The 12,069-nt window shown below is 42.2% G+C and overlaps 1 protein-coding gene across 1 annotated transcript in view; it reads left to right on the top strand.

The window, feature by feature from the left end:
• The first annotated feature begins 2,178 nt into the window (after positions 1-2,178).
• The window catches only part of LOC120732018 (ephrin type-B receptor 4b-like), a 33,757-nt gene continuing 23,866 nt past the window's right edge, over positions 2,179-12,069 (top strand). The window contains exon 1 of the mRNA XM_040029401.1: positions 2,179-2,809. Within this exon, the coding sequence (XP_039885335.1) occupies positions 2,695-2,809 (115 nt within the window). The 5' untranslated portion in view covers positions 2,179-2,694. The remainder of the gene's footprint in view (positions 2,810-12,069) is intronic.

Raw genomic sequence — 12,069 nt, 5'->3', positions numbered from 1 at the left:
CGCTCTCACCTGTCTTCATGGAGCTGCAGGTGAGAAACTTCAGCCTGACTGTAACCCCGCCCCCTTTAACGTGACAGTTAAAACGGAAACCTGGATCCTCACCAGTCTGACCAGTTTAACTCCAAACATCCAGAAAACACTTCACCTCCTCCTCACAACAAACTGCTGGAAACTCTTCAACAGTCGTGCTGATGTTCGTTTTCATGAACAATCCGAGGTCGTGCCGCTGAGGATTATGGGATAGATTTATCTCCTGTCCTTCCCTAAAGGAGGCTCCAGTGTCTCCTCAGCTGAAGAATGCAATAAAGGAGGCAGTGCAGCTCCTTCCCTCCATGTTTGGGGAGTCACTGCAGGTGTGACTGTTTCTGCAGGAGGTCAGAAACTGCCTGAGAGTGAAAGCATGGCTGCTGAGGAGTGTCCTCCTCCTCAGGTGTGGATTCAGTTTGTCAGACAGGACGAGAGACATTTACATAACAAACACCCAGAGAGAGAGAGAGAGGAACCCTGCTTCAGTTTCTGCTGTTTTATCTTTAATGTGGAGAAAACGAACCAGAAACAACATCAGCACGATCTCTCTCTCTCTCTCTCTCTCACACACACACACACATGCACACACACATACACACACACACGCACAGGACTTCTCGTCAAGCTGAAATGTGACTTTTTCCCACTGTCAAGAGTACTGACCACTGATTAGAACCAACAGGAATAAATAAATAAGATAAAGTGTAATAAATGTGTAATAAATGTGTAATAAAGTAATAAAGCGGAGCACAGTGATGCAGATATGTGTCAGTATCATGTGTGTTCATCAGCTTTTTTTATAACTGATGATTCAGCCCTGATTAGAAAGACAACAGACAGATTAAAACACAGAAAATATGATTTGTTTACACTTTTATTAAAGCTGGTTTGATCATTTTGTTCATATTTTATTTAATTTCTATATTTTTTTTCAGGAGCTGAACTAGAGAAATTTTCTTAGGGTGGCATGAAAATCAAATAGGGTGGCAAAATGAAAGCTTTTAAAAAACACACATGTGCAGGTACATGTGTTTAAAATGATTCAAATGCAGTAGGTTTACACGTTTGATATAAATAAATAAATACAGTCTATAACTTAATTATTTTCTCAGCTCACATGAATGAACATCTCAGTTAAATAAAACGTGAGTTTTCATTGTATTTACTGTGTCGCCTGTATAATAAATAAACATGTAGCCATGGGGCGGTTCATTACAAACACAAGTCTCACTTAAGTTTCACCTTTGTTTGTTTGAAAACAAAAGATGTCATGAACAAAATTTGAAGCCAAATTTGTCAGGATTTGCTGGATGAACCCTCTGAGGTCCAGAATATAATTGGCCATTTTGACTCGCTTTGATTTTCCATTTGTATTTTATCCTTTCTCCGCTGCCTTGTTTGGGATCATTCTTTCCAGCTCAAACTCACGTGTCTGAATTTTCAGTTGTTTTTTAATTGACATTCTGTAGTAACACAACTGATCTGAAATCACACAAAAACATAAAATCCTACTATCAGTTATATGTTTTGTAAAAACCACATGTTTAGTAAATTATTTTCTGCACACATTTTGGTAAAAAATAAGCTTATAAACAGCTATTTATCTAAACATGCAGCCAATGCATCTTCCGTTTGTTGTACAACCATTTAAAATGTTACTAAAACTAAACTAAAACAATCAGGTGTCACGATAAGATGCCCACAAATTATGTGTGCCGGTTAAAACAGGACACAGGAGAACACCACGGGGATAAACCTTGACAACAGTCTGGATTTCGACCTGGAGACAGTTTACACTGCTTTGTGACATTCATTATTACTCTCATTGTCACACGAAAAAATACAGTGACTACACAACAAACTACACAAAACAACACAACACACTAACTACACACTTCGCGCTAAGCGCCACAAATCGGGCACATTGCCGCGCGTATAGATCCGTCCCTGCTTTTTTAAGGAATTTGAAGGTTTTGGTCGATTTGGTCTCCAGGTTTCAAAAACAGACATGCGCAGACACGTTCTCTCCACATTCCTTCACAGACTGTCTTCGCCGAGCCCCGCCCCCTTTGGAATGGCAGGCTCCTTCAGCCACTCACACTGCGGCTGCGGGTGTGTGGGCGTGGTCTCATCCAGAGGTGGAGGCAGAAAGTTGGAGCAGCTTTTGTTCTCAACTTTTTGTGCGCGTGTGAGCTGGAGCCGCAGACTGGAAGCACTGGGAGCGCTGGTGCGAGCTCCGAGAGTGTGTGTCCGCGCTGTGTGTGACTGTAACTGCGGCTTGGCGTGTGCGTGTGTGAGTGAGTGTCTGTGGTTCCGGACCCCCACCTCCAGCTGTCCCACCGACCCCTGCGCGCTCTCCAAGCCGCCTCTCGCTGCTCCTCAGACGGCCTCGCAGGCAGCCGCGCCCCGCTGCTCCACGCTGGAGGAGAGAGGAGGAGGGGATGGAGGAATGAGGGGGAGCCGGGTGGGAGCAGAGAGCAGGCTGAGAGCTCGGAGCGGCTGAAGGAGCCGGTGCCGTGACTCCCTCCGGCCTCCATCTTGGACACTTTGAGGACTTTTTTCTTTTTCTCGAACTTTTCGGCTCCAATGAGGCGCGCGCGGCCGGCGGAGACCGAGCCCAGCTGACGTCAGTGATCGGTGATCGATAGGTGCGACCGGGACGGAGTAATGGGGGCTCAGCGGGGCCCCGTGGCCCACGGCCGGGCCTCCTCCTGCCGCGGGCTGCTGCTGCTGCTCCTCCTGCTGCTGGCGGTGCTGCTGGGCTCCTGCAGGGCGGAGGAAGGTGAGTACTGATCAATACACTCGTTATCGACCACAGCTGCTGATCGATCAGACTGCATCGGCCCAGAAACGATGACGTAATGTTACAGACCCATCGATCCTCAGAGAGCGGTTCAGTCACACACCTCGGAGGGGAAACCGGACCCCTTTCTTCTTCTGTGGTTAATACGTTTTTACATTCAGCTCAGAGAAGTTTGACAAATATTCACACAAAAGTACACAAATGTACGACTGACGTGCTTTTACTGCAGCAGAGTCTGAGCGGCAGTGAAATCCGTCTTTACTGCAGTAAACTCGGGTTTCTTCGCTCCGTCTGTCCCATCAGCAGGTCTGTGTTCAGGGGTTTGACCCCGTGGTTTATGATAAATAGGATTCTTTGACACTGCACAGCGAGAAGACCTTGTGCCTGTAAGCAGGTGCAGGTAGTGAGCTGTGCACACCTTTACCTGCATGTTCATGAGTAGCTGACTAACTGCTTGGGTCCGTTGCTCATACCGAGGCTGCGGGTCAGCCTCCCCGCCTCTGTGAGCCTCTGCAGGGCGACGGCGTGGAGCCGTGTGGCTCTGAGGGTCTGATGAGGGCTGTTGTTGTGGCTCTGCGGTTTACTTCTTCACTCATTCTAAGGAGCCTCCACAGTAATGACATGTTAGCTGTGGCTGTGAGCGGGACACACGGCAGGTCAAAGGTCAAGGTCGAGGAAAACAGAACAGCAGACAGTTTGAGGCTTTAGGTGGAAACAGCTGAACGTGTTTGTGTTCTCACTGTTTTAGTTTTAACACAACACAAACGTAAAACATGAGAAAAATCTCAACTGTGACTTAAAGTTGCTGTTTAGAAGATAAAGTGCGTAGAAATGTTTGTGCTGATCAGATTAGAAATCAGATTCACTCAAATCCAACCTTTTGTATTTTGTGCGTTACAGTAAAACTTAAACTGAAAACTTTTGTGCTTTTATAAAAGTATCAAACATTTTGTTAACGTGTTTTATTTACATCATAATAAAATCTGAGAGAGCCAATCAGACATCAGGACAGCAAACACGGGGGGAAATAAATAAACACGTGAGAATAAAACGATAAGAAACGAGGAAGCATCCTGTTCACTGAGAAATAAACAGAAAAAATCAGTAGTCACTGAGAGCGCACACTCACAGTTTACCGTGAGCCTATCATCGGCTGTGACCGAGCAGGACGCCGTCCGAGCACGCTCAGTCGGCTCCAGCGTTTCTCTGGTTTTTGTTGTTGAGCTCTAACGTGAGAGGAGCCCTGGCTGAGCTGAGCTCCCACCTGGGCTGATGTGGTCACAGAGCGCGCTCAGACAGAGCTCTGGAGCTTTTTACTGCAGCTGATTTGAGGATTTATTGGTTATTGATCAGGAATCTTCTTACACGTTCAGTGCTGTGTCTGAGCAGCAGTAAAAACAATCATCCTTCTGTCATCACGCGACTCCACCGTGTTTAAATTCAGTTTTTAGCTTCAGGGCCATCTGGAGATAACAAATCAGCGTTAGCACTTTCAGGCTGTGTTAGCTCAGAGAGCAGAAGCTCGCCGGTTTATTAGGACCAGCTAAATGTGACACGGTTTAGTTTTCCTGATAAAGCGGTCATGTGATCAGAGAAGCTGCTGTTTCCAGAGCGCCTGTTGACGCCCCAAAAAACCTAAACCAGCTTTAAAACTGTTAAACATGCATGCTGATACCCGCTGAGGGGAGCCAGTTTAAAACCAACAGGCAGGAAACCAACAGTGCTGCAGCTGCTTCAGATCAGCATGTGACTGGTTACCAATACCTTATCTATCATGCCGTTTGGCAACACAAAGGAGCAGCTGACTGTCATGTGACCCCCCTCCCCAACAGGAAGAGGACAGGAAGTAGAGACGCAGGGGCCGAGGGTCTGAGAGCTGAAACAACAAACTGTTTGATAGCTGATAAATGGTTTAACTGCAGGGTTATTGATCTACAGATACCTGCTCGTTAGTGCTCGGTAACATTTCACTCATTAAAACCGGAGCCGAGACTTCTGGCAGCCATGTCATTGGTCAGGTAGTGCCATTAAAAATGCTCAAAAAGGCTTTAACAGCAAAAACTTAGCTACAACCCTAATAATGCAAACTTTAAGCCTTGTTACAGTTTAAACAGCTGAGTTATTAAGGCATTCATCCTCCTTCACAGTTGTGCTGTTAGAAACGAGCATAATTACATGTGAATAAAAAGTAGAGGACCGATAATGAAGCCCTGTGGAACTCCACCACCTGTAAAACAACACCTGTCTCCACAGAAACTCTGAACTAGGCCTAAAATGCTTTGAGTGACGGCTTCTGAGGTTCTTATACACACGTCCTCATGTTTCTCTAACACCTCCTGCCTCTGTCATTAATCTGCATCTCTGCCTGATTGTATTCATTTGTGCTGTAAACATGGACGTTTTAGTCCGAGGATGGAGTCGGCGCTTTAGTCTCGAGTGGACATTGGAGGAACTCACGACCGTATTAAACCTCAGCAGCCTCGTGAGCGTGTGTGCAGTCGACTGAAGTTTACACAAACAGACACTCAGGAAGACTTGAGGATAAATAAATAACAGATTCACACACACTCGCTCTTTAACGGCAGGTTAATCAGCAGCTGAGTGTGTTTGTGTGTGTGCTGGAAGCAGGATCATTGTTTCCTGCCAAACCAGAAAATTACCAGTTAGAAAACAATAGTGTGTGTGTGTGTGTGTGTGTGTGTGTGTGTGTGTGTGTGTGTTCAGACTCTGAAGGCTGTTTGAAGCCTCTCTGGGACTTTACTGTTTAACCCTTTGAAGGATCATCCAGCTTTGCTTCACCCGGTTAAGCTTCGCTCTCTGTGCCGGCTTCTCGCGCTCCACCTCTCAGCATAGAGGTTCACATGAAATCAGGAGTTTCTCACATAAAAACAGTGAAATTAGCTAAAGTGGTTAAATTAGACATCTTTCCTCTGGACTCTGGTGCCGCAGAAGCTTTTTTCTACTGTGGGTGTGTCCACATATTGTGCTCCATCTGCTCCCTGTCTTTTCTCTCCTCTTGTCTTTGTTCTGTTGTTCTTATTTTAACCCCGCGCACACACCAAACCTCCCCCTCTCCACCTCTTTCTCCTGCCTCCACCTCTCCCTCTCGGCGCCTTTCTTCCGTCCATAAATCCCTTTAAAGGCGCTGGATTTAATTTCTGACTGAGGATTTACATGTTAAGTGCCGGTTTGTTAATCTGTTGATTGGCCCTTTGGAGGTTTAGCCCTCACACTCACAATAAAGACGGGCATATGAGACCTGTGAGAGTGTCGCCAGGATTTTCAAAATAAAATGCAAGCCACATGTTAGGTTTGACCTTTCTAACAATATCAGCTGTAACATTTAAATGAGTGCACAAATGGTATGTCCAGAAAGAGAAGCACGTGAAGTTTTTAAAGAAAGTAATAATAATAATGTGTTTAAAATCACAAAAATAGGAATTTTGTTCTCTCAAAGTTAAAAGTGTTTGCATTTTTCAGTGTAAAAAATAACCTGACGAGGTAGAGGAGGGTTTAGGATAGGGCTGCTCAATTAATCAAATTTTAATCACGATTACGATCTGGGCTTTCAACGATCATTAAAAATGACTGAGCCGATTATTAGCCCCTCCCTCGTGTTTTACTCTCACGCTGCTCCGTGTGGCAAATCCAGCGCACCTCTCTGCATTTCGAACACGCGTCACAACAATTAAGAGCAGCGGTCCCCAACCCCCGGGCCTTGGACCGGTACCGGTCCGTGAGTCGTTTAGTACCGGGCCGCGAGAGTTGAGGCTCAGGTGTGAAATGTCTGGTTTTCAGGGGTTTTATCGGTTTTCAGCGTTATTTTGTTATCGTTTTGATTGTTAACTCGGTTTTCCTCGGTCTTTTCACGTGTGTTATGAATAAATCATCTTTTTTTCGGTACCGGTTTTATTTTGTTGCATTTATCCGCGACACCTTAAAGGCCGGTCCGTGAAAATATTGTCGGGCATAAACCGGTCCGTGGCGCAAAAAAGGTTGGAGACCGCTGATTAAGAGGACCCGAGGGAAGCTCGGAAAGCTAAGCAGAAGTTATTTGGAGAGGAGAGTGACTGCTGTTGGTTGAAAAGAGAGGTAAAAAAAAAAAACTTCAGTGGTGTTGCACACTATTTTATATTATTTTTTAAAGTCATTATTCAATACATTGTTATTGTTAACCCTTTACAGCCGGTTTTTTGCATATGAAACCAGAGGAGTTGTACTTACATCTTATGCCATCAGCTTGTCCTCGGTCACGGTTTCCTTCCACATAAAGCTTTGCAAAAATTGCATAAAAAGCGCTTGCAGGAACAAAAACATAATATTCCAGAAACACGCTGTGCCGATCCGATCAGCTGTTCTTAACACTTCCTACAGTGAAACAGACGTCAGCGCGAACTATCACATGTCGGCCATTTCCTGCCTGAAACCGGAAGTGACGTCATTTTCGCGGAAAATGTAGTTTTTTACTTGTAGGCCTTAAAAGCCTATACTGGTCATGTTTGACTTTTCTGAATAGTTGCTGGGATGCTTAGAACTCGAATTGCACTGCTGGAAATAGTTTATTTTGATGCACATGCTGTTTTCTTTGCAAATTTGCATCATAGGATGGTTTTTTCATTTTTTCCTGCAGTGTATATAAAAATTGCTGTATCTCCAAAATAAAACTATGAAGACACTCAAAATAAATTTCCTGTTGTTGTAAACTATTTTTTGCAACTTTTTTGTATTTAAAGTTTTGAGGGATAAACCTCTTAAATTTCTCCAAGTAGAAATATATGTAAAAAAACAAAAACGATTTTCAATTTTTTTGTAGTTTATTGCACTTTTTTGCAATTAATGTAGTTACTATGGACTTAATGCATACATATTATTAAAATATGGGCTATAACAGTTGCATAGCAACTTAAAATGCTCCCAAAAATGGCACTACAACATGTAAAAAAATAATATAAGCTCTGGCGGACTTGGTTCTATGGTAGGTCTTAAAGGGTTAAATAAATATCGTCAAATAATCGAGATCTCAATTTCAGTGAAAATAATCGTGATTATCATTTTTGCCATAATCGAGCAGCCCTAGTTTAGGATTGTAAACACACTAACAGTGAACACCCATCTGAGTCCCAACATTCATAAGAATCAGACACCAATAAAGCGTTCACATTAGTATTTGCTGTTACCATAACCGATATAATGTATACATAATAATATTGTAAAATTATTACATTTGAATTAATATTATTATTAAAGCATAATTTGAAAAGCTGAAGGAAAATATTTCATGTTGTGATGCAGAAGAACCTATCTCTGAGGAGCCTGGAGTAAACCACAGCATCTGCACATTTATTCACAGATGGTAAATAAACAGGCAGAACAACAGCTGAGAGCAAAGCTAAAAATATGTTTTAAAAGAGATATGATCTCAGTGTCTTCAGTTTGCCCACAAAATAAAATTTTTAGAGAATATATAAGATCATTTGCTTAAAATGTTACTGATACAAATATGAAGTTCCCCTTTAACGTTTGTGACATGTGCCCCAACACCCATCATTACATTAAAAAACATTAAAAATAAGTGTAGAAAAAAAAAACCTTAGTTTTTCTCTATATGGAATACTTCGTGGAAAACCGTCAGGATTTAAGAAATCTTCATCAGATGAAGTTTTGTTTGTAACCTCACCCTGTCCGGCGTGCTGTGACAGGCAGATATTTAACGCTTTCAGCTCTGTTATTTAGCAAGACTATAATTTTACATGATTTGTGGATGGTTTATATTACAGTGAAAGAGGTTAAACCAGAATGGTTGAGGACCAACAACAGAGCCCTGGGGAACTCCGCTGGTTAAAAGAACACATTCATTAAAAAGTAGTAATAATAGTAAAACAGTGGTGTTACCTGTTCTCAAAGCTGTGTCTCTGTTTCATAGTCAAAACAAGCTTTTCATAACTGTAGAAGCAGATTAAAATCTTTCATGTTGGAGCAGAGGGAAGATTTGCTTAGAGGACAATTTTAGGATTCTGGGAAAGCGTCCAGAGCAGCAGGAAGTCAAACTACCTTAACTGAGAGTGACGCACGCTGATGCTGTGATCTCAAGCTTTTTCTGACATACCTGTTTCTGAAGCTAAAAAAGTTCCTTCACCTCACATTTAGTCACCGAATGATTAGGTTCAGTGAAAAATGTCCATAACCAAGGGTAATTCTCTCAAACGCCATCAAAGCCTTTGATTTCATGTTACACCCCTACACCAACCCCCACAATGGCTTTATGTCCTCCCAGAGAGCTCCACCCCCCAGGGTGGAAAGCCTAAAGCTATAATGTAATGTCAAAACAGTCGATAGCTGAACAGCTCTGTAATCATCCCATCGAACCTTCCTGTTTCCATTTTTCAGCTCACCGCCTCCATCATTAAAACTGATTCAGAACACTAAAGTTTGAATCATTACATTTTCTAACTTCAAACCTCATCCAGAAAAGAGGATTTTAATGACGTTTCTAAATTTTCCTGTTCTTTCATCTTTTTGGAGCCTATACGATGAACAGTGGAAAGTTTTGGGAACCTTCACCCGACTGCTTTCACTAAGTTTAACGAGCGTCAAAGTTACGTAACCACGGTTCTATGAGTGTAGGCGCAGCTGACCAAGAGCTGGCGGCTGCTTTTGTGTTTGTTGCTTTTATGGTGAATTCTCACAGTGTTTGCTGTTCTCCATCTTCCTTCATCGGGTTAAGAAATTGTGTTTGTTCTGAGTTAAGTGGGTAACGGAGCCCACCCAGTAGTGTTTCAGCGATGTTTGGAAGTGCCTACATTCAGATATGTCAGATGAGGTTTTTAATTGCACAAAAGCTTTCCATCCATTTCAATCGAGTCATTTTCGATAAACAATATAATAAACTTAATGTGAAGGCTCTAGGATGGTTATTTTTTTAATTATAATAACTAGCCTGATAAACCCAAATTGTTTAAATGCATAACATCCAATCACTGATTGATTTACTTGTTTAAGTTATGTTTTGTCTGGCAAACATGTCACATTAAATAAATAACTTTGTTGCGGGTAAAACTGTATTATTGTAATGCAGAGAAAACACATGTGCAGTCTTTTTAAAGTCTTAAATATTTAATGTGAATTACCTTTTGAATGCACCTTACTCCTCTTTTCATTGTGAGTGCCTAATCTAGAGCCAGTTTCATGCATTTCAAATTAACCAAACAAAAACTAAACCACTTTCTACGACTGAAAATATCTCCCACATTTTGCCAAAAAAGACCTTCACCAGTGATTGGTAGAAGGAGCCCACAGATGCTGCGGCCTCCATGAATTTCGTTTTTCCTCGCGTAAATTACCCCCGGTTTCCCTTTGTAAAGTTCAGCCTTCAAACCTGTTGAAATGTGGGCTGGTTGTCAAAAGGCACAGAGGCAGAACTGGCTCCGCACTGGCATCACGTCGATGGAAAAGAGATAATGGAGTAGGCCCTATTTTTCTTTCTCCGCAAAAACATCCCTGGAAGAGGTCCTGCGGGGGCAGTTCCTGTGGTTGGAACAGTCACAAAGGTGCACTCTGACTTGAAATAACCTGTTTCCTGCAGTGGAAATCGGCCTCATTAGTGCAGTCAGGTATTGGCATACATTCAGTCATAGTTTCACTGTAGGCATTGGAGTAAATGAGGAAAAGAAAATTAATGTAAAACTCCATTTTTTTTTGTGGGGTTGGGGGGGAAGCTGCTCGGAGCTTGCACTTTGTTTCCTTGACTCTCTACAGCAGAGGTGAGCATGACCCACAGAGACACGGCGGACACACTAATGGGAACTACAGCAGGCTGAAATAAAGTGGACTGATCCTTTAAGGACGCTTTGAACCATCTGGATGCGAACGCAGTCAGCCTGAGTTCCTCCTCTACAGCTAACGAGTAACTTTCCATTCTCCAGACAGACGTCCTCAGGTGGTTTGATTTGTCCGCGGGCCAAAACTCCGATATTTTATAAACTGTCACATGTAAGAAGCAGAAATGTTCTCAGTGTGATTTCTTCCAGTTGACTGTTGGATAATCTCTGCAGCTGTCGAACATTTTTCCAACCGGATGGTTCAAAGAGTCTTTGAGGATTGAGTAAATATCACTAGCAGGGCAAGTTTTAACCGTCCTCCTATGTTTTCAGATGTTTTATGTGCTGATTGCTGAGGAGAACAAACAGAGCTGCAGCTCGTTGTGGAAGATTCCTGACATGTGAAATGAGTCAGAGGCAGTTCAAACAGCCTGAATCATCGATCGGAGTGTTGACAGAGAGAAGATAAGGTGCTCAAACAGAGAGCGATGAAGACGAGCAGGAACAAACACAACCTGAACATCTGTTCCTCCATGAAACTCTCTTAAATTATACAAACACTGTCTGTCTGCTGGCAATGAAATGTGTGTTTAAGACGTACAGTAAATATACACATCAGAAACAAGTAGAACCAATAGTGTCCAGTAAAGGCTTACCTTGTCTGTGCTCATTCCAGTGAAGTGCAATGATAAGATCCAGTACAAAGCTTGGTGTGGTTTCTCTAACTGACTATTCAGTTCAGCCTGTTGGCACTGGGTGTGAACCAAACCAAACACTTACTAGAGGTGGGAATCACCATACAACTCACGATACGATATTATCACAATACTTAATGCACGATACGATATTATTGCAATTTTTTAAAATATTTTGCGATATTCAAATTCTGTACATAAAGGTAAACTTTATCAATATTCATTTTATCTAATATCAAAGTCTCACACTCAGTCTTTCTCTCATTTCAGTCAGTTTTATTGTTGACAAACTGAACAGTTTGTATTACAGTCTAGTCCAACTTAACTGAATGGAACCATCTGGCACAATTACAGCTATTCTGAACTATGCAATTTATGAAAACTATGCAGCCCATTCAGCAACTGAAGAATTTGAAAGTAAATTAAAACAAAATATAATTTTACATTAAATAAAAAAGTTTTAAACGTAATTAAAATAAAACATGTCTTAAATTAAAATAAGTAAACTGTCATGTTTATTGCTGCCAAAAAAAAGTTAAACACATTTGGACAGTGAAGGAATGTCAGGATTCTTGCTCAGAAAAAGGATCAACATGCTCTGAAGTCAGAGCACAAAAACCTTTTTTGTAGCAAAATATCGATTTCTGCTGTCCCTGTATCGCTACATTATTAGCAAACAAAATATCACGATACTACACAGTATCGATTTTTTCCCCCACCCCTAACA

The sequence above is a fragment of the Simochromis diagramma genome, unplaced genomic scaffold (assembly GCF_900408965.1).
Source record: "Simochromis diagramma unplaced genomic scaffold, fSimDia1.1 OVJJ01000395.1, whole genome shotgun sequence".
Taxonomy (NCBI): Eukaryota; Metazoa; Chordata; class Actinopteri; order Cichliformes; family Cichlidae; genus Simochromis; species Simochromis diagramma.
Note: the sequence above shows the minus strand (reverse complement) of the source record. Positions and strands in the feature narration are given on the sequence as shown.